Genomic DNA, 26574 nt, shown 5'->3' with positions numbered 1-26574 from the left:
TCTAGGACTAGATAAGAAAAATCCCTTACAATACAGATATGAAAAACATTTTTATAAAAACAAAGAAGTTATTTGTAATGCACAGTATCCTCTTATTTGCCTATAATTTGCTTGAGTCAGATAACATCTCAAATCTTATGACACCATCTGGTGGCAGAGTTCACAGAAGCTGATTACCAGTTGTTAAAAAGAATTTTATCAATTTAAATTTTATTCTGATCAAATTTAAATTTGAATCCAAATATCGTATTAATTTTGTCTTTGCAAGATAAAGTGGAAAAAATCTATGGAAAAAAGCCCTTAATTTTACCTAGATGAAGTTATCTGCAAGTCTTAGTATCTCTGTACACAATTTGGGTAAGTACTTATAGGATAGTGATTGCTGTTATTCTTTATACTGGATATCACAGCCTGCATAAATTAAGATGCATGTAGCTGACATCTCTTCAAATGTGTGACGTTTTTGGACGTATGGACTAGAAATTACCCAAAGTTTGGTCACAGTGATCAAACTAAGTCAGGTAACAGACTAGCATAGTTTGGCTAAAACCAATTACTTGTTCCGAATTGAAAACGCTAGGACATAGCAACTATTTAACAAACTCTTCATAGAAAAATCAGTCAACAGTGGAACTTACACAGTGGTGCAAATGCAGTTGCCTTGTACTGCCAGTTCAGTTGAAGTCAAGCAAGAACTAACAAAAGATAATACAGTTGCCTTTAACAGAAGAGACTTCAGGATAGGAATCTATTTTCCAGGGCAAGAAGTTACAAAGCCAGACTGCACTGGTGCTTAGAACCTGCAATATTCATCCCAAACGTTGCAGTTCTCATGAGGAGATACTTTCAAACTTCAACAAAACTATTAATCAAATTTTTGGAAGGCTTAAGTGGGGTTTTTTTAGGCTAGAGCTATCAGTTCAGCAAAACAGTCAATTAGTTTAATACAGTAATTAAGGCTTGACTGAAAGAAGTAGCAAAGAACAACAGAACAGAAATAACAAGCAGACATATAGGAAGAACAGCCTGGGGAACTCATGCTGAGAACAAAGACCATCAAACCTCAATCCTCTTCTCTCTCAGGTTGCTCCTCAGAACTCATCTGCTCCACAAAGCTCTTTAAAGCTACACTTCAGAAGGCATAGGGAAGGTGAAAAGGAAAATTTCTTACTTGCGTGAGACCACTGTTATCAAACCACTATCAGTACAGCATAATAAAGTATAAGCTTTAATCAGTGCCTCTTCTATCCAACGTTCATAAACTTCTCCAAGTTAAAGTTCATAAGCCCCCCATAACAGTTAATATGTCTGCATGTGAACTACCCTCCTTGCAATGATAAATGATTACCTTTTCAATACCTCATATTTCAGTGGACTATTAAGACTTGTTTCACACTATCAGTCCCACCCCTTTTAGGTTACCAGATATTTGGTACCACAATTTATACATGCTTTCACAACAACACGTTTTTAGCTGCATGTTATGAGCAAGGTAGCTAAGCAACTCTGTACCCAAAGCCCAACTTCAACCCTGGAAACGCTTCTGGCAGGTATGAAGGGACAGCATGATAGGCATGCATCTGGAAGAGAGATCCTGCTCTAGCAAAGCTTGTACTTAACTGGATAACACAGCTCAGGGATGACTGCAGCAATAAGGGATGCTTAGAACACAAAACAAGACGTGTGCCCGCCCCAAGGCAAGATGTCCGCTGCAGCCCCTCTAGGCTAGGCCTTCCCCGCTCCCCTCGCTAGGCCGCCCCCTCCGCCAGAGCCGGAGCGACCCACCACCCGCCCCGCTGCCGCCACAGAGCTGCCGCAGAGCTTCCCCAGCCCCCCGCTCCCCCCAGCCCCAGTACTCACATATCGCACCCCTCCCCAGGGTAGCGGCCCAGAACGCCATCCTCCTCAGGGCCAAGGGACCGAGCAGGCCCGGCGGCCACCCGCCCCGGGACTCACCGCCCTCACGGCACCAGCGCCAGGCCGAGCCCACAGAGACCCGCGGCGCACGGCGGGGCGGACCGACCGCACAGCACAACCAGTGGAGCGGCAGGGAGGCGGCCGCGCGGCACGCCGGGAGGTACGCCTGCGCCGCCGCGGGGCCTGCCGGGAAGAGTAGTCCTGGCCTCGGCTCTAAAACGCGGGCGCTGAAGGCCGCAGGAGCTTCAGCAGCGAGGAGGCACTGACGTCGTGCTAGGCTCACCCGGCCAGGGCAGCTGCGCACGGAAAACCCAGTCCAGGAGCGACCTGAAACAGAGAAAGACAGGTGCGTGTGCTTGTGCCTCGGCTGTGCAGTATACGGAATGTTTTAAGGTGCCCAAGGGAGCTCCGAGCATCCTGAGAGAGAGAATGGACAGCACGGCCCAGCTGGGGATCATAGAATCACAGAATCGTTGATGTTGGAAAAGACCTCTAGGGTCATAAAGTCCAACTGCCAGCGCAACACCCCCATGCCTCCTAAACCACATCCCCAAGTGCCATGTCTGTTTTTTGAACACCTCCAGGGACAGTGACTCTACCACCTCTCCGGACAGCCTGTTCCAATGCCATCACAGAGGTTTCACTGGAAGAAGGACCTCATACAGGCTCAAAGTGCTGTATAAGCTGCTGTGGGCCTTGATCCTGTGAGAGCCTCCAGCGCTGTGCTGTGTTAGCAGCTGACAGCTGGTACAGCATCCTCACAGCAGCGTGAACTGGGAAGAAGTTATCCACAGCTGAGATGGAATACATCTCAGGAAAGGTTATGTGGGTCAGCTACAAAAGATAAGGTCTCTGATTCTGAACAGCAACTTTCCCTTTCTGCCCTCGTTCTCTCTTTTGGTAACAGAAGGTAGTCCCTGTCCTTGGCACTGGTGAGGCTACACCTTTGAATTCTGTGTTCAGTTTTGGGCCCCTCAGTACAAGAAGGACATTGAATTGCTGGATCGTGTTCAGAAAAGGGCAGTGAAGCTGGTGAAGGGTCTGGAGAACAAGTCTGATGAGGAGCGGCTGAGGGAACTGAGGTTGTTTAGTCTGGAGAAGAGGAGGCTGAGGGGAGACCTTATCGCTCTCTACAACTATCTGAAAGGAGGTTGTAGCGAGGTGGGTGTTGGTCTCTTCTCCCAGATCACTAATGATAGAATGAGAAGAAATGGCTTCAAGCTGCGTCAGGGGAAGTTTAGATTGGGCATTAGGGAAAAGTGTCTTTAGTGAAAGAGTGGTCAGGCATTGGAACAGGCTACCCAGAGAGGTGGTGGTGTTCAAAAAACACGTAGGCGTGGCACTTTGGGACACGGTTTAGAAGACATGGTAGTGTTTGTTGACGGTTAGACTTGATGATCCTAGAGGTCTTTTCCAACCTTAACGATTCCATGATTCTATGATTTCTGTACTACCCGGCCTGTAAACTTAACCCGGCCCGCAAGCCTTGACGACGATACACGCGCCGGCCGACGCATGCGCACAAGCCCCCGCCTAGCGCCATGTTGGGTGTACCCAGGCGGCGGCCGCGGTTCCCGGCGCCCTCCTGTGGGGAGCGTGAGATGGGGTGGCGCTGAGGGCGTCTGCTTTGTGCCGGCATGTTAGGTGTGGCGCCCGGTGGGCGGTGCTGCTCCGGCTTCCTGTGGGTGGGCGGTGGCGCGGTCGTGGGTGGGCACTCGGAAGCGGGGACGGACGGGGCATGGGCTGCTAGGGCTCGGCTCGGCTAAGCTGGAGGGCGGCGGCGGCGGCGGCAGTGGCAGGCGAAGGAGCTGCGGTGGTGCCGGTAGGTGTGTGGCGGCCTGGGCTTGCCGGCTGTCCGCGGCGCGGGTGGGGCTGCTGGTTGGGGGATCTGGTTTGTGGCCTCTTCCGCGCTGCGGGTGTGCCGGGCCGGGCCGGGTTGGCTCGGCTGGACACCGCCGGCCCCTCGGCGGGGACGGGCTGGCGCTGGCCCAGCGGCTGCCACCCTACCCCGGCTGCCGGCCCCGTAGGGTAACGGGGCGGCCGCGATGTGGGCTGGCAGGGTCCGGGCGCGCCCCTCTGGGCCGGGGGGCCCGGCACTCCCCCGCCAGGGCCGCTCCAGGGGATCCTGACTTGGCTTGGTGGGAGCGCTTGAACTGAGCTGTTGGTAGTAAAACCCTTCTCCTGTTGTGCCTGCCTAAATTTGCGTTACGTCCTGCCGCCTTTAGGCTAATCGGTGAGATGTTGTGGCGCGTAGTAAACAGTAAGTGAGCTTTTTGTGCTTCTCTTAATTTTGCATCTTGTTGCCCTTGGAACTTCTGGGAAGCTGATGAAAAGTCAGCTTTGTCTTTCACTTTTTTTTCTTCTTTCACTTTCATTTTTGTTTTACACAACAAAAGTTATCAAATTAGGGCATGCGATGTGACAACCTAAGTAAATGAGCTAGAGAACCTTTGGAAATTCCTTCATGCAACTCCTCTAGCTATTTACCTTCCCCTTTTTCACTGCCTTGAAAATGGCAGTAGAAGTCTAGTGTTCAGACTAAGCAGCCGGTGTTGCTTTACTTCTCCTTCATAAACAAACCTGATTCTGTGCTGCAGAGAGACCAATTACATAGGAATGTGTCTAGGGACAAAGGAGAAGCCTCCTATGATGTCAATTGCTCGATTCATTGACTTGACTGATTAATTGCTTACTAACAGTCTAGTAACCAATCTATGCGCGCTCTGCAGTTTTTGAAGTAGCTTGTTATGTAGCACAGTTTGTGTCATTAGAAAAAATGGAATCTGTTACTGTCTGTATGTGGATCTAAGGTTGATTGTTAATTTGTGTTGGTTAGTAAGTAATCTGGAGGAGGTATCACGAGGCTTTTCCAGGGACAAAAATGTATTGTTGAGACGAGTATAGAACTGAACACATTGCGCAGAGGAGGTGGCATTACTAGTGCCTATTCTTTGCACTATCACCTCTGTGCAGTGTGTTCAGGAAGCTGATAAGAGAAAGCAGAAAGCATGCAGAGTAGTTCCTTGTTCTTGGGTCCAGGCCTCTTCCCCCAGGGTTACAGACACTTTATTCATTTATCTTGTAGGCATAATCACATGGAGGAGTACATTCTGGTGCTGACACCTTGTACCACCCTGCGTTAGCTGGTCTGAGTTTCAGCTGGCTGACTACTAGGATAACTGTGTTAAGGAAGGGTTTTAAAAAAACAACTCCTTCTGCAGTAGTGATACAAAGAATTTGAAAGAAAAAAACCTCAGTACAAGGTCGTCTAATTTGTAAACTGTCTAATTTTTAATCTTTTACAAGAATGCCCAGAAATTTCATAATTAATGCTCACATTATTTTAAGAATATTGTTTCATAAACTTTTCCATCTTTTGGGGAAGGCAACAGTTTGCTTTACAAAAGAAGGAACTGAGAGAATGTCCATGATCACCTGAGGCTGTACCAATTTGCTGATGGCTGAAAGTATAGCTCATGAGACACTGGCTTTCAGTCAGTTGCTCAAACAGCAGGGTTGTGTCATCTCCTAGTTCCTACCTTTATTGTAAGATTACCCAAAAGGAGGCATAGGCTGCATTTCTCAATCATACTTTTAGACGCATTGGTTAGTAGCTATTTAAAATGTCTTCCCTAGTATGTATATGAAACATCCAAGGAAAGAACTAGTGAACTGGGAATTGTAGGATTTTAAGGTTTAATACTTCGGAATTCTTACTAATGGATTATGTTAATAGGATAACGTACAAGGATTACTTTCTGATTTCTCTGAAATGAAGAGGTAGTCAAATACAGTTTTTTGGAAACAGTAGGATTCTTTCACATCATGACCTCATAAAAATGAGTAATTTTGATGTACATGTATGAAAGTTTTCCACTCAACTCTGCTACGTTTAGTCCCTGACTGCCAAAAATTTTCACTAGATTATTGAAGAGGAAAACAACGTGAGAATGTAAGCATGGAGTCTTGCTAGAACGCTTTGTAGGAGTTACATGGTTTTCATCCACAGCTTGGAAATAGCTCTTTTGAGAAAGAGAGAGAAATTATTCTAGAAGGCAAACTTAATAACTTTATGGTTTGGGCATTAAAGAGATAATCTTATACCAACTTTCAGTTCTCACAGCTATTGTTTTCCATGGTCAAAAGTATTATGCTGGTTTCTTCTTTTACTTTATTTCCTACTCGCAGGAAAATTGTGGACATCTTACTTATTCTTCATGTATGGACCCAGGCACTAAGGTACAGCCTGTTGTGTCTTGTTGATGTTATCAAAATATCTTTAACAGGGAAAAAAAGAAAACATTTGTGCTTAATTTCTAGTTTAGAGTTATCAGTGAAGGGGGAGGAAAAGTTTGTGATATTGTTTAGAAGCATAACTTGATAGTGAAGGGGCTAGGTCAAAATAGAGGACTTGCGGATGGTAAGGAAATAGTTTATGCTATTTAGCAAATGTGATGGATGTATGATATATTTCTGCAAGGCATTCAGTCTGTCAGAGGCATAGAACTGCTGCATGTCAGCTGGAGGTGCAGGGCAAAAATCTTATAATCATTCAAGATGGGTTTGTGAAAGTGCAAGCGATCAGAACAATTTACTGGTCTGGTGCAAGTAGACCTGTCTGGTTTAAGAAAACTCATCACTTTCGTTAGCCTCTCCCTGCCTGCCGTCCTTTCCAGATGTGGACTGTGTACTTGCAGTTAAGTAAGCACTTTTTTAGGCATTGTGGTGCCCTGCAGCTGTTCTAAATTCACAAAGATCAGTAAGACAAAGATTCTTAAGGGGTTTGAGTGCTTTGGATAGCACAGCCTGAACATGCTGTGACTGTTCTAAAACAAGGAAGTATTTTTTTTTTTCTTGAGCTAATAAGCCTTAGAATTGCTTCTCAGCTAGTGTTGAAGAAAAGCATATTCAGACAGCTGTAAACTGCCCACTGTAGCTTTCATTACCTTGGAAATGTCTTATAAGCCTCAGAAGTTTATTGGGATTGGAAAACCCTTGAAAAGACTCTGCAACCCCACTGTTTTAATGTTTTTTTAACTTGTTTACATTGGAAACTGAGTGTTGACATAAATAGCTGGCATCCAGTGTGCAAGTAATTCTGAATGAGAAGGAAAAAAACTTGCAAGAAAAAAAACCCCTCTGCACCACTAAGGGTATCTTAGACCAATGACAGAGACAAAGAAAGATTTTGTGTTAACTTTTTACTGCATGCTCTGGGAAGATGGGTGGCAAAGATGACTATGTTTTTGCTGGCCACATAAAATGGTACTTTGATCTTGAGGCCCTGTCATTTCAAATGCTTTCTTTTTTTCCCCCTCAAAGTCAGGGAATCCTAGCCAGAGAGCTGCTGCTGGATAAAATGATGCAGTCTTAAATTATCTGCTTGTGATCAGAAAGCTAAACCTGGAGACATATACATACAGACAGTAGATCACCGTGGGTATTACTAACACTGATTTTGTTCCTACTGCACTCAGTAGGAACTGAGTATTTTGTACTGCACTTACAAAAGTTATGACTTGGTAGTAGGGTTTGGGGCAGAAAGCTGATTAAATACTTGACTGATCCATCTGAAGTGTGGTAATGTGAGCAGCACCTTCCCCAAATACAAATTTGCATGGTAGTCTCACAGGACCACCGTACTGCTAATACAGATATACCCATAGCTCATATTGATGTGTGTCCCCTTCCATTTTTTTTAAGGTAGAAAAAGAAACTACTAAAAATGCCTCAGCTGCTGTATGGGTGTATGGATTAACCACATGAATATCTAAGCCAATGATGCTTTGAATGGGTCTGGCACCATGCTGAAGAATCAGCCCAAAAGTGTCTGTCATGTCCCTCACATTTTTGCAGGAAATATCTTGAGGTTTTAAACAAGTTTTGTGAAATCACCTTTGCTGTATCTTTTCCTCGGCCTTCTCTAACTTAACAGCTTCATAGGAGAGTGAATTGAAGGTTTTTCAGCGGTTTTGGAGCCATGATTAAATGTACAGTAAATGGAAAAAAGTCTGTGCAGGCATAAATTTATTTCCCGTACCTCATTGTTCCTCTTGTCCAAGGGATGGAAGTAACTGAAGTCTAATCCATCTAGTTTACAGGATGGCTTAGCCCAATATGGATATTCCTGTGAAGAGATACGATCTATCTGAAGCTTGTGGTCAGAATTAGAATTTCAAAGATCATCATCTGCTCCCATAATCTCCAAAATAAAACATGGCAGAAAAGACAGATTCTTATGATTTGCAGGCCCTGTGTTTATTTCCTTGCTGCTCTTGTTTCTTCATGACTCCTTTCTACAAGACAGCGATAGCTAGGATGATGAATGTGTTGTAGTGTTCTAAGTTTCCTGGTAATGGGCCTCATGAAACTTTTCTACAAAAATACATTTTCTTGAAGTAGTAAGCTTAGTTCTGCATAGTCTGTAGGTGCCAGATTTTCCTTTGCAAGCGATAGAGGGGGAGTTTGCACTGAAATTTGTTTAACATCAATCCTTGCAGTCTGGTAACTGAGCAAATACTGCAGAGTGCTTTTTGATAACAAAAAGTAAATACAGCTGACATTACATCATTCTTTAAAGGAGTCCTACTTTGTATTTAGGCACATTAGTTTCTTATTTAAAACTTAGTTCTATGGAAAGAAAATAAACTAACAGAGCAGAATGTTGTTCTAATTACGAAGTCGCCTTGTAGGCTGTTGTCTTTTATTTTTTTTCTTTTGTTACTTTGTGGCTAGGATTTTGAAAATGGTAGGAGAGGGAAAGCAAAGAAAATAGGCATTGAGCATTGATATTAAAATAAATGCTTGCCTTGCCAAATATTACATTATAATAATAATACATGCCAGGAATACTTTAGTCATATCAAATATTTCCTCCCTGAATATTTTGTCTTTATTGAGGAATCTTCATGTCTTGGATATAAAAATCATATTGTCACATACCGTTAACTTAAGAGCTGGGTACTTCAGTGGGTGCTTTATGATTCCTAGGCAGAAAGGTGGGGGAATGAGTATCCTTTCTTTATGTAGGTATACTGTGTGCTGTTGGAAGAGCTGAGCCATTTTTTCAATACAAATGACCTCATCTTGGGTGCTCTAACTTCTTCTTTAGAGATAACTTGCAATAAAGGCACCTGTTATGTTCCAGCCATTCCAATTACACATGCAGCTGAGATGGAGACATGTGTCTCCATCTTTGGAAACAGGCTTTTTTGGAAATGTTTGGTTTCTTCTCAGTTATTCCTATGTGCTTTTTTTGGATGGTATGAACTGCTGTGTGATGAAGTCTTTTTGTTACTGCCTAAGGAATGTCTCTTTCTGTTCTGCCTCATGGTACGAAATTCCTCTGCGCAGCTACTGTACAAGTTGTCTGTGTGTTTACAAAAAGCAATGCTGGCCAGTTGTAAAATAACAGGAATAAAACTATGGCTTTTTGGAGTCTAATGCATCAGTTCAGGATATTCAGCTTGTGTATTGGCTGATAGGCAGATTCAGTGGCAAGTGCTTCTATTTTCAAGCCATTGCCTAGTGTCAGACGCAACTTCAGGCACTTTCTGGTTTAGTGTGTTACTACTAATTTGTGTCAAATAATGGATTGCTAGCTCATTAGTGGGATAACATAAATAGGACAAAGTTGGGGGAATAGTTTGATAGCTAGTAGTACATGAAGCAGCTCTTCGGGTAATTGCTATGTCTCTCCAGGTACTCATGATCAGATTTCAACATGGCATTACTTTTGTAGGACTCGATTAATATTGCAGTTATCGAGCCCACAGTGAATTTAGTATAGCATATGTGAGCTTCAGTCCTCAAGTTAATTCATGACTGCCAACTTCAAGTAACATGTTATCTTCCAAACTGTACCACTAAGAATTACTAGCTTGGGAGTTGTAAGTGCTGAGTGTTGTCTCCTTCCTTTTCCTTTTTCAGTTTCGCTGCTGCTTAGATTTTTCAATGGCTTCTCCATGAACTTGTGGTTCTAGTAACACAGAGCAACATTCTGGCAGTATTGAATAAAACACAAAAGTCAGTATCTGGCCTGATACAGTATACACTCTTCAGATTTTGGGTGCTTTCTTGACATGAAGGTAGTAGTATAATATATTTGCAAAAGTCTCTTCAAAGATAAGTCTTTTTACCCATTAAAGACTTATTTTGTAAAGAAATCATTCTTACACATGTTTGAGAATGGTATTGTCATGTTCTTGCCTCAAAAACAAAGAAACTAATTGGACTGTGTAGTGTTGGCTGCAGTATGGCTCTTGGGTAACTCAAATACAGCTGCTGAGCCAGAGTTACATCATATGGCCAGCGGTTGCTTGTGCTTATGCTGGAATGTGAACTCCTGGGTAGCGTGAACCTACAGCTGCAAAGGAAAGCAGGATACCAGGGCTGCTGGAAAAGAAATCTCCAGGTTGCTCTGGGAATACAGCTGCATTTATGGCCCTGTTCTGCAATTACAATGGGATTCTTGGGAAGCTATTGTATTCACAGGGTGGGGATATGATATCCCTTCTGCTGTCCGAGATGAGATGTATTTTATGGCTCCAAGCTGCAGAAGTACCTGACTGCGTGGCATCCAAAGTAGGGAAAGGCTGGCCAAGCCTGCAACAATTACAGTAATCCAGATATTGCTTGTTCAGTGCAACTAATTAAATAAAATATCATCCTGTTTCTGAATATTAAGTAAGTGTGAGATATTCACCCAAAGAATGAGCTTGAAGTCATTTTCCTGTGCTTAAGCCCTTTCCCCCCTGTTCCTGCTTCATTGGTCCTTACTTGTGCAAACCAGCTTGAAGGGCATTCCCAAATTCAGAGTTGGGACTGAGCTGTCCTAAGTAAACCTCACAAAAGGAGCATAAACCTGTGAATGAAAAGATAAGTCACTGGTTATATAGTCAAATTGGACTACTGCAAACTGAGCTATTAGAGTCCTTGTGTGAGAATGTCTGATTTTTTTTTAATTATGGCAAAACTAGATTGTGCTGAAAAAAACCTAGAGCCATAGTCTCAGGCTGAGGAGGTATGTTAGGTGCTAAAGACCAGACCTGCTGAAATACTCTCTAAATTATGAGGTACTTCAGCTGTAAAAGATTAAGTGTCTTGATTTAAATTCACTCTGAGGTATGCAGAGTTCCAGCAAAGAGCTGTGAACAGCACCCATTCTCTAGCTAACAGCTGGGTAAGTCTGCATGAATTTGCCCTTCTAGGAGCAGTGACTAATGTTAGTCTTCTAAAATATTGGTCTTGTAGGGGGAAAAGTGGAATATAGTTCGGTTAGTCAAGCAGGATGTTTGGAGTCATCTCAGTGAATAATTGAATAACTTAATTGGAAGCTACTGCTGTGAAAGAGCAAGCATTAATCTAAAGTTAAGGGGGAAATGCATTTAAAAAATAGCACGTAAGCTGAAGAATAAGACTATCTCATTAAATTCTCACAAAGCCTGGGAGCTCTGTTTTCCCAGTGCTAGAAGTGATGGCTTTGTTACCATTCCTCCAACAAAAATACAGATCTTTAGCTTGGAAAAACTTGGCTCTGATAAGAATATACTTATTGATGGGCTTGCTTTTTCTGCTTTTCTCTTCAGGCAAAAAATATCTCCTGGTTATTGCAAAAGTTAAATCATGATGTGTTGGGACTTGAGTTATGAAAGCCTTGGTCCTATCTTTATTATGAGAAAGGTGGATTTGAAAATCTTGCTAGAGTTGCAGACATAACAATTAAAACTTTTGCAGATCCTTTTGCATTTGAGGGATTCACCATACCATAAGAACAACTATTTCTAGAGTGTTACTGGAATCCTTTTAGGTGGTGCTTGGTCTGTGAAAATGTTTCCCCTTCTTCTGACTGTTGAAATTCCTCAAAGGGAAGGGGAAGAACACTAAAAGTTTATGCTAGTAACATAAATGCCTTAATGAATTTCTTTCTGGATTACTGCGTAAACCAATGTGCTTTTCCAACACTTTTATTTTAAGACTTCGTATTTTAAGACTTTGTTTCCTGATTATTTTTTTTTTTACCTTAAACTAATGATAGAATTTTCCAAAAATGTTTAGGAAACCAAGTCTTGGAAAGGAAACTATTTCACATACTGATTGTTCCTGCATTTCTCTTGGCTCCTCAGTTATGTCATATCAACTGAATAATTCTTTTAGTGCCTTCTTGTTCTAACCCAGTGTTGTACTAAGCAGAATAAAAACTGTAGTCGTTCATTCTTTGAACCGTCTGCTAGTTTCAGCTCAAAATACTGATAAAAAGGATAGTTCTGATGCATGACTGGTATCTCTTATTACAGGGGGAAGATTCTCTTTAATGTGATTACTTACAAGAAATAGTTCCTCATCATGGAAGAACTATCGCCTGAAGAAATTCAGCTGAGGGCCAACCAGGTCACTGATGAGGTAAATATTATAGGAAGCCATCTGGGATTACAGTACTTATCTCCTGAGATTAAAATATCTTTTAAAAATAAAGACAGTCTAGGGTAGTGATTCTGTACGGGTATAGCTGAATGTTTCAAACTCTCACTTTACTTTGTAAATACTGGAGTGAAGACTCCTCCTAAAAGTAAGAATAAATTTAAACTTTTTAATTAAGCCACCTACTTGACTGAGTAATGATCACCCAGTCCCAATTACTGAAACAATGCAGGCTGGGTACCTACACTGTTCTTAATCATGCTGATACCTCATGAATCCTTTTTTAAATTTAACTAAAATCCATTTGAATATGTTTTCTTATTATAATGACTTTCCAATGGGATAAGCAAAAAATTAGCAAGTACTAAAACCCAAGGGTTTACTAGCTACTGGAAAAAATTTCTAGTATGCTGCCACTATGACTGTGGTGTAGTGCGTATTACATATAGACAGGCTGATGAACCTTTGTATACTAGTTGCCTTACTGCAATGAACAGGTAAAGAAGACTTTCGGATGCTGAGATATACTGTTAATGCACTCATTTTAAAATTCTCTTTCTAGTCTTTGGAAAGCACAAGAAGGATTCTCGGCTTGGCCATTGAGGTAAGGAAAAGCTTTTAAATTCCTGGGGATTTATTAATTTCAGTATAAGAAGCAGCATGCTAACAATCACAAGGTGACATTAACCGCTTCGGCATCTTTCTCAAGTTTTTTTTGACACACACTTCATTATTAGAATTTGCTGCTTTAATTCAGTAGTAGAGTTGGAATTACGTAAACATAATGTTTTTCCTTCACCCAGTGTGCAGAACGCTAATCTGAGATATTTGTCTTTATTGCCAGTCTGCAGAGTGGGGTGCTGGGCATTTAACATCAGCCAGCACAACCTTAGAAACACGTGGGGGTCTTTCATAACAGACCATAACAAAATAAGTTACGTTAAAATATCTTATTGTTACTGGTACAAGTTTGCACATGTCTTTTAGTTTGGTTCATTATATTAAGGTGGGTTTGCGATTACATCTAAGGTCTCCTCCTAGGGGTGTGCTTTTTAGTGTTATAGTTACCTAAGGTAACCCGAGGTCATCCTAGCAGTTATCACTGAGTTAAGGTGTTACTTCACCTCCTGCTGTGGCTTCTGCCTGAACAATGGGGAACCCCATGGCAGCTATTTGCAGATCTTTGTTTTAGGTGCTTTCTCTTCTCTCTATTCAAGGTTTCAAGGCCGACCATCACGGTTGTTTTAATCCTTCAATATCAGTAACAATGTCCGTTTGTCTTCTAGCTCACTTTGCCTGTGAACAGTGTGAAAATATCTTGCTTTGAGGAGTAGGGTAGGGCTCAGTTGCATGGTATAGTAGAGGGTAAGGCTGTTTTTGGTTCTAAACTAAAGTAGTTTCTTAAAATCTGTTCATCAGTTTTAACTTCAAAAGAGAGTTAAATATGATGATGAAACTAACGCCCTTGTACATGACTTGAAGCAAATAAAACTGTATTTTGGGTTTATCTAGGTGACATTTTATGAGGAATCTCTTCCTCTGCACCATTGTGGCTTGCATGCCCCATTGTAAAAATGGCTGAAAGTTTACTTTAGATACTGTAATTTCAAAAAATATAGAGCATGCTGTTGGTAGGAAGTAAGATAAGCCTACCACAGCTGATTATCAGCCATCTTAACACAGCTTAACTAATTCAGCAAGACAATTTTGCTAGTACTTGAATATGCCATAGGGACTAAGCAGAAACGCCTTTCAGAGATAATGCCCAGGCTTGTAGTGCTGAAGACTTGAGACAATTTATTGTCAGTGTAAGAACACTAAAAGAAATAATCTAATGAATAAGGACCCTAAAGTGTTTGGTCACTACTGCTTTAGAGCCTGTACTCACAGTCCAGACGGTGGCAGGCTGCTGTGGAACTGACGATCTGCTGTTATCAGTGAGGCATATGAATTGTCATAGCCTAATGAATACCTCTAACGCAAACGTAAAGAACTTGTAACGAGACAACATAACTTCTCTTGTTATCATAGTTTAGTGATTAATGGAAGCTAACATAATTCCTACCAGAGGCACTTCTATGGTGCCAGTTTACAGTAAAGCATGGGTGCAACTTGCATGCTTTGAGCCAGCAAAGGGCCGTACTGTGGTATATTTCTCCCTGGTGATTTCTTTTCGTTGGTTCTAAAACTAGGGATGGGCTATTCTCTTTCTGATCTCTTCTGCTGAATTCTTGAATGGCTTTGCAGGCTTTGTTTTGCATTCTTTTATTCTGGCTTTCAGGAATAAAGGTCTTGTCAGACCTACTGAAGAGTGTAGGGATAAAGAATGAACTAAATGCCACTTTTCAAAACAAGGTACAGCTAGGTTTACTTTTTTAGCTTGACATAATAATAGTTCAATCTGAGTATTACAATAAATTTTATCTTGTTGTAATGTTTTAAAAAAAAAAAATCACAGACCCCCCACTAATTGAGATAGTGTAACAGGTGAGGTTATTATCAACCTAACATAGGGTCTAATTTGAAACTTAGCATAGCTTTACTACAGAAGTTATTCCTAGCACAGTGTTCTATTATGAACTTTGGTGGCTTATCAGATTTACTATAGAGACCTTCAGGTTTTGCACTGCTGTATTGTAATCTGTTTCTACCTGTGAATAAATTTCTTTCTGCAGTCCCAGGATGTTGGCATCAAAACTATCACCATGCTGGATGAACAGGGAGGTGAGTTCTTCCTTCTTCCTGTGTAACACTAAAAATCAATTTTATGACTGTAAGAAAAAGGATTATCATTCAAGAGTTGTTGCTGAACCCAAACACTTATTAAAGACTACTTATGTGAAAATCAGATTTCCTAATTGGTTATTCCCATGTGTTTGTAGTATTTAAGATGTTTTAAAGTAGTTGAGAGACCACATTGATGACACTGTAAACAGCCTCTGCTACATCCTTTCCACTATAGCATGAGTGTAACTGCGTTTATTCTAAAAGCAGCAACAGAAGTGCTGCTCTAAGGATAGGAAAAATATTTTTAATGTAGTTAACAAAACTTATCACTTGATATCTTTCCTAAAAATTAAAAAAAGTAAAAAATCCCCAAAATCCCATAAGACGGGAAAGAAAAAAGGCATTAGTCTTGGTATAAAGATAGAACTGAAACTTTTAAGTTCCTTCCTGAAGGAAATATTAATACGCTACCCTCACCTTCCCTCGGTCTGTGTTTATCCAGGTTACTTTTTTCTCTTGTAGAACAACTAAAACGCATAGAAGAAGGCATGGACCAGATAAATAAGGATATGAGAGAAGCTGAGAAGACACTGACAGAGCTCAACAAATGTTGTGGGCTCTGTGTCTGCCCTTGTAACAGGTCAGTTAAATTGTTACTTGTCTCTGAAGTTCTAGAATATTCCCAATAGCTACTGTAGTGAGAGATGGTCTCTAATAAAAGAACTAATTAAAAAATGCTGAATCTCTAGGAAAGTCAACTGTTTTGATTTGTAGAGGTGCACCCTTTTAAATTGTGTCAGAGTAGCTAAGGCTTACTTGCATCTAACCATATATTGTACCCTGTTCACTGTTTAACATCCTGCACAATTGTACCCTAATTGCCTTAAAGCTTATATTTAGTAGAACACTGTCAGCCTCTGTACAGAGGAGACCAAATTGGACTGCCAGTAGCTGTATTGAAGTGTCTGTCTGTTAGAAATCTGACTCCGAACATGATTTTTTCACAAAAGTACTTTTGTACTAACTTAAAAGCAAGAGAACTTCTGTTTTGGAGAAGGAAAGTAATATTGGTTCTCTAGGTATTTAAAAAACGTTCATGCTGTAGGGAGGAAGAGAGTAGAAGAATAGATGTTGGCATTAAAGCTTTGATCTTTCGCTAGTGGCTATATAAATTCTTAAAGACCTGCTTCATATACCTCTAACATCAGTGTTACGGCTGCCATATCCAAGTCAGTTAAGAGTAATCTAATATTTTGTATGCCACTTGATTTGTACTTCTAAATAATGGTCAGAAATCAGTATTATAAGGAAACCAATATATTTTTGGAGTTGTGCTAGCTTTATCTTTAAGCAACAGAGTATCAAATTGATTTGTGTGAATGGGATGTAATCATAGTTCTTCCAAATGAAGGAGAAATAAGTTATTTTAAGAGGGTGACCAATGAAGTGAATAGTGTGTGTGTTTGTTTATTTTTAGCTCTTTAGCATGAGTTTAAAAAAAAAAAATCCTTATTCAACTGAGAGGTAGCAGAAGTTTAGGTAAAAGTTTCTTGGAGTAGCTGAGTCTGCTTAATCAACAGAGTAATATTTTGAGGATCATTTAGGATAGATATTCTAAGGCTGAAGCTCTTAGAGCTTTAGTACCTTGAAAAGGCAGATAGTTCTGTCCTGACTTCTAAATAGGTGTGCTTCCTGGTTTATATTAGCTTTATCAAGCTGATGGACTTTGAGTGTTTTGATACACTCAGTCTTTGTTGTCTGTAGTTGACAGTCTTATTTCACTAAAGCTAAGCAGTTTATTGACGCTGAGCAAGCTCAGAATTTGTCTTGTGGCACTTCAAATACACAGATAACAATAAAAGAAATAATGAATTGTATACCGAAATGGGCAGTAATGTGCAGAAAAATCTACTAGATAAGTAGAGGGCAATAAATAAGAAAAAACTGTGAAAGCCTTTCATATATTACTGGTACAACAATTTTTTCTGTCCATCTCAGAGTTATTCATCAACAAGTTATCACCGAAGCTTTTCAGTTTTTTGCATAAAGCTAAATCAGAACACTTGCTGAATTAGATATTGCTTTTCTCATTTCTCCTAGGCTTAGATTATGTATAAAAGTGTAGTGAAAACACAAAATACCGGCAGTGCTCTAATATAACCTATGTACTAATAACAGTTTTACCTGTTTGCTGGTCTTTACTATTCTTTCTTCCCCATTCTCTCCTAACACTGATGCTTGCTTTCTAAAACTGAAGACTAGGATAAGAAGCTGTATTCTCTTAACTGGTGAAAGCGGATTTTAGGACAAGGTCAGTCTTACTAGTACAGATGTACATCTAACCAATTGTCTGAAGTGATGCTTCTGTTGGATTTGTGCTTGCATGTGCATGATGTCTGCATGGAGGTATCCTTGTGACTGTGATGTGTTGTAATACTGACGTGAATAGAAAATGTCAGTTACTGTAGTGTGTATTAGCTGTGGAAACACTGAACTGTTTGAGCCCTTGCTGGTTTGACAAGGTGTATGAATTGCCTTACTCTTACAGAAATGAAATGTGAGAAAAGTGAATGTACAGTACCCCAAAAACCAGCTCTTTAAAAAAACAAGTGGTGAGAAGCTTTGTTCTTAACTGTGCTTAGTTTGAGCAGCAATTCTGTTTCTAGCTGTCCACTTCAGATGTGCAAGTAGTTTTCTGGCCACTTGTTTTTGTTGAATAAATTCCTCACAGTCACCTCTGGCACCTAGGACTTTGCTAATCCAAAAGCCAAGCATACAAAGCTCTCCTGCTCTTGAAGCTTTAGCATGAAAGAGATTAAAATATAATGCTGAATCTAGTTCCAGAAACCTAAAGAGATCTTTAAGCATGTGTAAGCAGAAGGAGCTAGAATTGACTAGTTTAGGTTTCTTTAGGGCTCTGCTGGATGCAACAGTTCCATTACAAACTGAGAAGCTATTCCATTTCTTCCCCGGGTGTATTCATACTAGAGCACTCTTCATAGGATCTGACCTATGAAATACAATTTCCCATTTTGATTACATAAATGCCAGAGGAATGAGGGGAATATTTCTTCGTTACAGCTGATTTCACACCTCTTCAAATGTGAAACATCTGAGCTGCTGAAAGGCACTATAGATACAGAACTTGGTTACCTGTAACTGTGAAGTTAGGTGTACCAGAAGACACTACACACTTCCCTTCACGGGCTTTTAAAGAAGCAGAAAAGGGGCAATGGAGTCTGGATTGTATAGTTTAAACGTGAAAATGTCAGCAAACAACGTGAACCTGAGAATAATCTCCTCAACATATGTTCTTTAGGGTTCATGAAAATTGACCCCAAATTAGCTCAGTTATTTTTCTGTTATATTTTTCCCCCTTGCTTTTGTGGGTCTGCTAGTCCCAAGATTGCTTCACATCAGTGTGCTTTCTTTAATTTTTCTCTTCTGAATTATGTGATAAAAGGGTAATAGTAAATTAGTTTGTTGCTTTAGTGGAGTTAGTACAATTGAATTGCGGAATGAAGGAGCTATTTAAGCATGATTACTGTTGTTCATCAGGTTAATTTTACTTATGAAATATTAACTTTAAAAAGAAAGACTTGGCAACAGAAAATGTTTGACAAGAACTAGTAGAGATTAATGGTGTTCTTGCATAGCGTAGCTACTTGTATTTGAAGGAATTTTTTCCTTCATCCTCATTTCTTCCCTGAAGAGTAATTAATCTTGACTCTAGACTAACTCATGTTGTAAATACAGCTTATCTTACGACAGTGTAAGCTTTCCTGTTACTGTCATACTTCACCAGAAGTAGGGAAGCATATTACTTTAAGGAAATTACTCTGCTTGTATGAAAGCTTAAGACCAAATTAACTGCTGTCCCTAAAGTAACTCAGTTATGTTTGTACTATCCCAAGATAAGAAATTGTATTGTATAGACAAAGCTTTGCGCTCTTTCAGGCACAAGACAAATGTTTTGAAAAGCCTAGATTAATACAGAACTTCAGTCAGGAAGCTGTATTTCTGATGTAGCAGTTCGGACTTCTTATTTTTACGGAGTAGGACGAAGAACTTTGAGGCTAGCAAGGCATACAGAGCAACCTGGGGAGATGGAATGGAGAACTCAGCAGATCAAGTGATATCCATGCAACCAAGAAGTATGAATCAGCAGCAGCCTCAGACCTCTGGAGGACCAAGTGGTGGCGGCGGGTATATTACAAGGTTTGCTTCTTCATATTTCTCAATGTCAAAAGCAGACCAGTCGTCAGCTTCTTTCAGGTGTATGTTAGGTGAAGTTTTAAAATAGTAAGTTTTTTACTACTGCTTGGAGGAATTGTTAGTGCTTGGAGAGGAGGTGGCAAGACACCTACACTTTCAGTATTGTAGTGCTTATCTTACACTTCCATTTTTTTTTCATAGTGGTGGTATTAACAGCCTGTTTCTGGATGTGAGGACTATAGAGCTTAGTGCTCAGTTATTGAGGGCAATGTTAAAAATATTAAGGACTTTTATTGCCATAATGTATATTTGAGACAAACTCATGGCTTAAACTCCCTCTGGTAGCTCTTATTTTAAATTCGAAGGCTGTTTTTGTAATAGTAGTTAGCTTAACACCCTTTTTTTGGTAGGCTGCTTGCTTGAAATACATGGGGCTTTAAAAGGGGAAAAACATGCTTTGGCTTGAATAAGTTGCCTGTCAGATAACTGCAACAAACAATTTCTATTAAAGTAAATTTGAGGTAGGGAACAGCAAGTTCTTGATTCTTGCTAACATTGTCTTAATTATTTGAACAGGATAACAAATGATGCCAGAGAAGATGAAATGGATGAAAATCTTGCTCAAGTGGGAAACATTCTTGGGAATTTGAAAAACATGGCTTTGGATATGGGCAATGAGATTGATGCCCAGAATAAGCAAATAGACCGGATAAATGTAAAGGTAAGCATAAAAGCTGTTCTCTGCCTTCAGCTTAGAGGTTGTTACTGAGAAGGTATGAGGAATGAGCTCACTGTCCTATCTACCTGTATTTGCAGTAAACATGCATTAAGATTACACCATACTCTAGGTTGCAGGGATTTGAACAAGAGATGTATCTTGGCGTTCGGTGTGTGGCTGAAAAGTCAAATGCTTCAGAGTGTCAGGAAGCCTGAAAATACAGCACAGGTCACTGCTGAGACTGCAAACAACTAAATTTGATTGGATCGAAAGAGCAGACATTTACGGGAGGTATAACTGGGAGATTGTCGCTTGCAGGGAATCCTGTATGTATGTGATAGGGAATAGGTATTTTTAACAATAGAGAGATTCTTCTGGAATTCCTAAAAAATCACTGTAATCATTGAATATAAAATAAACCACAGGTAATACATTGCCCTAATTCTCATGGACAGGTTAATGTTGGGGTTGGAGAGACTTAGGAATAATAGGTTTTGTAGGCACATGGGAACATGGTCTGCAAATGAAGTCAGTCATAGCCAGTAGCATCTCTTTCTTTTTTTAAGTCTATTGCTTTAAAGATTAACTTCCCCAAACAGATTAATCATATATAAATATGTTGGGGGTGGGGGTACTTTCTGAGGGCAAGTTATGAGGAAGTTAGTAATATTTTAGAAATCCCCATATTCTGAAATGAATAGAAGTTCTTTTACAGGCATCCTGGTTAAGAAAAGAAATGAAAGTTTTAAGGAATAGTGTCTTAAAGATTTCTTAAAAAGCAGAAGTGGACACCAATTGCTGTAAAATTATAAAATTAAGACAAAATGACAAGTTAAAGATATCACTAAAATGCCCAGTAGGGTTCAATGCAAGAGGAATGGAATTTTCTCAAATATACAGAGCTAGTCTGACATAAATCCTGGTTATACTGATGTAAGCACGATTTTATGGAGGATGCCTTAATTGTCTTTCACTGTTCCCTGAAACTGCAGATTTGAGGTGATTATCAAGTAAAAGAACCCAAGCATTTTGAAGAACACTAGAAAAGTTAATCATAGTTTAAAATGAGGTGTGAAATTCTTATAGCTTGTAAAGTGGACTGAAAATTGCGTGGTCAAATGAACTGCAAGTGGGAATTACTGGTTTTGCCAGTAGTGTTTCTGGTAGTTTCAAGCACCTGTTTTGGTCAGACTTTTGTGGTCTGAATAAATATTGCTGATCAAGTCTCACTTGAAATACGATGTCAACAAGCTAGAATTGCTTTACAAAACAGCAGTAAAAATGCCAGTGCAATTCCTGGCTTTGAGACTGACAACCTGCCTGAGGATATTAAAACGATCCTTTTCTGCTGATAAGTGGCTTGTTGGTTTTTTTAAAATCTACTGAACACTGTGGAAACTGAATCAAAACGTTGAGGGTAAATCTCCAAAGGACAGTACTGTGTAAAGAAATAGAGCACCATTAAGCTTAACTTCAGAATAGAGTTGATGCTTGGGGGGCGGGAGGCAAAAAACAAAAAAAACACACACACAAAAAAACCCAAACCAAACCAAACAAAAAAAACCCACAACAAAAGAAAACCCCCAAAAAAACCCTAGAAAATCCATGGCCTTGACTGGGTGACTGCTGGTAGCCTGCAGTGTTATGCAGGACTCCTACTCTGAGCAAACCCCTAACAAAAGCTTACGTTACTGGCTTTTTCTTAGAAGAGGATATGGTAGTTCGATCAATGTGCTTCCAAAGTGTTACTAACAGGTTAGATTTCCACTTTTCTATAGTCAATTCCTGCCACTCCCCAACCCTCGACCTGAACGGCAGGGAGGAAAGAATGGCAGGGAAGAGCTTGAATGGGCAATATCCTCTTCCCAGCCCATTGCAGTATGAAAGTGGGAATGGCTGATACTTGGCACAGGCAGAGCTTCTCAGAAGTTCCACTCCTCACGGTGAGGGCAGAGGCTAGTTTTCTGCTTGTTATTCCTCCTGCTCATTTGCTGGTGCAGGCTGGATAATCGGGGGATTATTTTGAAGCTCCTTATCATACCTTTCAGTAAAACTGTATTTTGATACTTGTTCAGCCTAGATGCTGTAGCTGACTCTTGATGCTTTGTAATAGTAAAACAGTTATAAAGTGCTTTTCTTACAGATACCATGCTATTATGATGCTAGGGTGCCGGAGGGTGTGTGGATGAAAACCAGAGATTCACACTAAGCAAATAAATTCTGATATTATGCCCATAGGTCACTTCCAGTTTTGATTATTACTTCTAGTCCATAGCAACAATATTGCTCTGTAGAGGTCCTTAAGATGTCTAAACACTTGGAGGGAACTTTTATCCCTTTGTTCTATTAATATTCTTCCTGACTTGCTGAAGCAAGCTGCTGTATGTTTTGAGGGTCAGCTAAAGACTGTAAACTTTTCCTTCTGATTCTCTTTCTGCCAAAATTGACAGCCTATGCTGCCTTTAAAAAAAAAAAAAAAAAAATTACTTCTAGCTTCTTGAAAGTTGCTCCCCTTCTGTCTACCACAATGATAGTACCCTGCAATTCGGAAGCTCATGTCAGTTTGAATTTCTAAATTGTTTCGCATGAAGTCTGCAAATCACCTATGAATTTGTCTTTCAGGCTGATACAAACAGGGAACGTATTGAGCAAGCCAACATCAGAGCCAAGAAGCTAATCGACAATTAAAGCCTGCTGTCATTGTTCAATGACACTGTCTCTCCAGCTGCAAGCCACCGTATTCATGGATCTGTGAAACTTCTCCTATTCTGAAATAAGAGGAGCTGGGAAAAATGAAGCAGTACCCTTGCTATAGGGATTAATTTTCTTTTATTTTTATTGCTTCATGTAAACACGGCCTTGACTCTAAGAAAGCAGCCAACATAACTTCCTCCTACTCATCTGCCTTCACTTTCTTTAAACTGCTCAGGGCTAGAAGTGTTATGCCTTTGAGAATCTTCTTGCATGTTTTATTTCCCCCTCCCAGTCTGTTTTTTTTTTCCTGCACCCAAAATACAGTCCTTTATTGAAATTGAACAAGCAGCGTAACCTGAATTCACAGTTGTGGAAAGTTGGAGAGGGCACTTTGCACTGTTTGAAATACCTCATAAGTTGAGTGTCTTCACTAAAATAGGGACTAGGTGAATATTGTCTGACTTGTATCTCTAGCAGACTAACCGTAGTTAACCACATGATTGGTTTGGGGTTGAGGTTTGTGGGTTACAGAACTGAAGAGGCCCACTACTTAGTATTTGCGGGTTGAGGACTTTAAAACACTTCTAAACACACAGAGTTTAATGTAAAGGTAACTGGAGGGGTATACAGGTTTCCATTTCTTTACTGTAAATTAACATTGCTTTGGAGGCCAGGACTAAGAAATTATGGTGCATTGTTCTGGTATTATTTGCTGTGTGTGTATATATACTTGATCTAAACCCCATGCACATGTGAGTAGAAGAAAATAAAACTATCTCCGTAAAGTATTTGTGATGAAAAATTTTATGGCCGTCACCTAAAAGTTTTAAGTGTTTGAATGATGCATCTTAACTGGAAGAAACTGAGTAGGAAAGCACAGAGTTTTCTCACATCTCATTTCAGATTCTGTTTTGGCCAGTTTTCACTGGAGTTCAGTTTATGCCTTCTTCCAGTGCAAAATAATGACTGAGATCTGGTGCAGAGTTTGTTCTCAGCGGTGACTTCGGGGGAGTTTCTTAAACCTAGTGAAAACAGAGAAGCTTATTATGAAACTTATTTGTCACAAGCCTGGAGGAAGCAGTATCTATTTAAGAACTCTATGCTAGTTGTAAATAAGCGAGTTCTGAGTAGGTTCCTGGCTGGCAATGGGAAGTATTACATGTCCAAGTTGCTTGCGACTAAAATGTTCCTGTGCTGTTGCAGAATAGAGGAGTTTCTGACCAGGTGAGGTAAAGCTGTCTTCCTATGAAGAAAAACAGTTTGGGTTTACTGTAATGTAATCAGATTTATTCCCAGGATTCTCTTGAAATTTTTTTGCAAGTAAATTGCAAGCGATCTGTTTAATTTTAACTCCATCCAGGAATATATTATGTGTGTTTTAAAGTTGGAAATGATGCGTTGGACTAACCTGTGACACTCAGTGTTGGATGGCAAAAATCTTTGAACCACTTTGATTGGAGGAATAATTAATAGTGTTATGGGGTGGTTTTTTGGAAGGACAGTCCACAAGTATCTTGTAGCCATTAATAATAAACCTCAGGGCTAGAGAGATGACACTAATCAGCTGAAATGTAAGACAAACAGTGATAAGTGTTCTTGTTTTGTTTTGCTTTTCAGTAGAAATTCAGTCAGTATTACTGGTGTGTTACCAGTTCACCCCCAGGACAACTTGATATTTAAAGAGAGAAACAAACAAAAAACCCCAAACAACCCCTCCCCAAAACCCACAAACAACCACACCCTCCCTCCCCCCCAAAAAAAACCCAAACACCCTGACCAAAGGATGGAACTGCTGCATGTAATAAATAGACCAGTGGTAGACTATCCAATGTGAATAAGGTAAAGTCCTTTTCGGGGGACTGGATACTTCAGTAGTGTGTGTTTGGCTTCTCTCTGGCTTCCGGTAATTGTTGAAAGGCTAATGAATTTTAAAAGCTCATTATCTATACCATTAGTAATGAAAACTTTGCTTAAAACCACAAGTAGCAAAGTAGTACTTTCAAGAACGTTGCATAGTAGATTTCTAACAGTCACTTGCAGGGGAAGGCATTGGGGATTTGTATGATTTGGTTTTTTCTTCTTACAAACTTCAGGTTAAGTGAAGGAATATTTGTTGCTGGTTGTGAAAGCAAAGCATGCATTATTTAAGTATGATTGTCTCCTGAAACAGAAGACTAAAGCTGTTAACTTATTCTCCTTACAACAGTGCAAACATGCTCTGTAGCATCTAGGCATCCCAAACATCAGAATGTTTTTCTTCCTTGCCATTACAAGCCCGTGTTCTTGATTTCCCTGAGCTGTAACAACAGATTACCATGTTGGCTGAGAGAATGCTGTGGTTGGTATCTCAGAATTGTAATATTGCAGTGACTACCACACAGGGAAATAATTTCTGAGACTCTAAGCTCGAGGATTAGCAGAATATCAGTACTGTTTTCTGATGCAGCAAGAGCCAAATCCGTGAGGGAGTTGGTGCTTTTATGTTAGTGAAAACACACTTTGCTTCTTGGATTGTCTTACTGTTGTCTATAGAATAGATGCTTAATTTCCTTATCTGTGGGATGGAATCAGCACTTGTACATCTCTGTATTTCTGAATGCTATTAAGAATGAAGGTTTACAGTTTCTGCTTTTGATTGTTGAACTATATATTGTGCACAAAAATACATTACTTTTATAACTGAATGCGTTTTAAAACTGTTTTCTCTTAGAAATGTCTTTGCTTAATTTCCTGTCCTTGAAAAACTTGGCAGAACTAGTTGCTACTACACAACTAGGAAGTCTCCCTTCTATTTTTATTTCACAGAAATCCTAACAAAGGAAGGGGTGTAGTTCAGAAGAGGAATATTTTTATTTTTTTAACACTCTAGTTTTCATCCCTGCATAATCAACATCACCTAACTTCAAACCATGAAATGCATCTATTTGTGCTTTGAAAGGCTGAGATTTGACATGGGACTATACTTCAGGATGATAAAGGAACTAAGCAGAATAAAACTCCCCACTTGAGTATCAGTAGCAAATGTCCAGCAAATACCTAATCCAATAGGTGAAATCCAGTCATTTAACCTACTGCTGATATAATTTTGCTCACAAAGCAATTTAGAATTATATTTTCTTTGATGCTTGAGCCTCAGGTTCCCAGAGTGCACTCAGGGGGAGCGAGGTAGGGGAGGATACAGGCTTGTGTTGCCTTGCAGCAGTTTTGAGCTGTAGGAGAGAACAGCAGATCTGGGAATGGCTTGGAAGTAGTACTTCTCATGCTACTGTGGGGCTGCCTAGTACATTCCCACCAGTAACTAGGAAAGAAAAACATCAGGGACAGCCTGCATATGTAACCGTTCTGAGCATGCAGCACATGTCCTATAGGTACACTTAAGCTGTGATAGTTAGTAAATTCAGGCTAGCTGCCTACTTAGTGAAAGACGAGTTAAGCCCCTCAACACGGGTAGCTGTAGTAAGAAAGAACTCCAGCACACGCTGCCTGTGCAGTAACTTGCAGAACTCTCCCCTCTGCGAAGGCTATATGGTGAAACAGTTTGCTGTTTACACAGTGCAGTGGTAATGAACCTTTGCTTGTGCTTCAGACAGCAATGCACTGTCTAAATGTTGAAGAAATGGGTGAAAAATGTGTCTTACTGCAATGGGAAATTGGAGAGCAAGTAAAATAAGTCTGACACGCAATACATGAGTGGTGCATACTGTTAACTAGGGTAACATTTTCTATATCGATAATTCAAAAACTAAAAAGCTGCAAGTATAATTGTGCGTGGAAACAAAATTGTTTTATAGTGTCACTTGTAGAGTGGGTGTGGTGAGAAGGCAAAAATGAGAAACACACAATATAAAACTAATAATAGATTACGTTTAGTCCTGAAATGTATA

At 40.2% G+C, this 26574-nt stretch overlaps 2 protein-coding genes across 10 annotated transcripts in view; one reads left to right on the top strand and one right to left on the bottom strand.

Annotated features, from left to right (window-relative positions):
• The window catches only part of ZNF106 (zinc finger protein 106), a 47481-nt gene extending 45447 nt beyond the window's left edge, over positions 1-2034 (bottom strand). For 5 of the 7 annotated variants that reach the window (XR_010374713.1, XM_064462440.1, XM_064462439.1 and 2 more), the window contains exon 1: positions 1861-2034. The gene's annotated coding sequence lies outside the window, so the exon portion shown is untranslated. Of the gene's footprint in view, positions 1-1062; positions 1131-1860 lie in introns of all 7 variants that reach the window. The other 2 variants (XM_064462441.1, XM_064462442.1) reach the window with 2 other exon arrangements.
• A 91-nt stretch (positions 2035-2125) lies between these two features.
• SNAP23 (synaptosome associated protein 23) lies at positions 2126-25374 on the top strand. Of its 3 annotated transcripts, none has more exons than XM_064462461.1 (8): positions 2126-2263; positions 12213-12318; positions 12899-12940; positions 15012-15060; positions 15586-15703; positions 19123-19281; positions 19855-19999; positions 22619-25374. In XM_064462461.1, exons 2-8 carry the CDS (start codon positions 12262-12264, stop codon positions 22682-22684), a joined length of 636 nt encoding a protein of 211 aa, XP_064318531.1. In that variant the 5' UTR covers positions 2126-2263; positions 12213-12261; the 3' UTR covers positions 22685-25374. The 3 variants fall into 3 exon arrangements, with proteins under 3 accessions (XP_064318531.1, XP_064318530.1, XP_064318532.1); XM_064462460.1 differs by lacking the exon at positions 2126-2263 and adding an exon at positions 3618-3739; XM_064462462.1 differs by lacking the exon at positions 2126-2263 and adding an exon at positions 3962-4177.
• Positions 25375-26574: the final 1200 nt, after the last annotated feature.

Source organism: Phalacrocorax carbo, chromosome 10 (genome assembly GCF_963921805.1).
Source record: "Phalacrocorax carbo chromosome 10, bPhaCar2.1, whole genome shotgun sequence".
Classification (NCBI taxonomy): Eukaryota; Metazoa; Chordata; class Aves; order Suliformes; family Phalacrocoracidae; genus Phalacrocorax; species Phalacrocorax carbo.
The sequence above is the reverse complement of the archived record's forward strand: the minus strand, read 5'-3'. Positions and strand labels throughout refer to the sequence as shown.

Bases quoted from the DNA above. Each gene is read 5' to 3' on its own strand.
- SNAP23 (XM_064462461.1), top strand. From the start codon at position 12,262: ATGGAAGAACTATCGCCTGAAGAAATTCAGCTGAGGGCCAACCAGGTC. The intron at 12,941-15,011 runs GTAAGGAAAAGC...TTCTTTCTGCAG, and splicing joins TTCTCGGCTTGGCCATTGAG to TCCCAGGATGTTGGCATCAA. The intron at 20,000-22,618 runs GTAAGCATAAAA...TTTGTCTTTCAG, and splicing joins TAGACCGGATAAATGTAAAG to GCTGATACAAACAGGGAACG.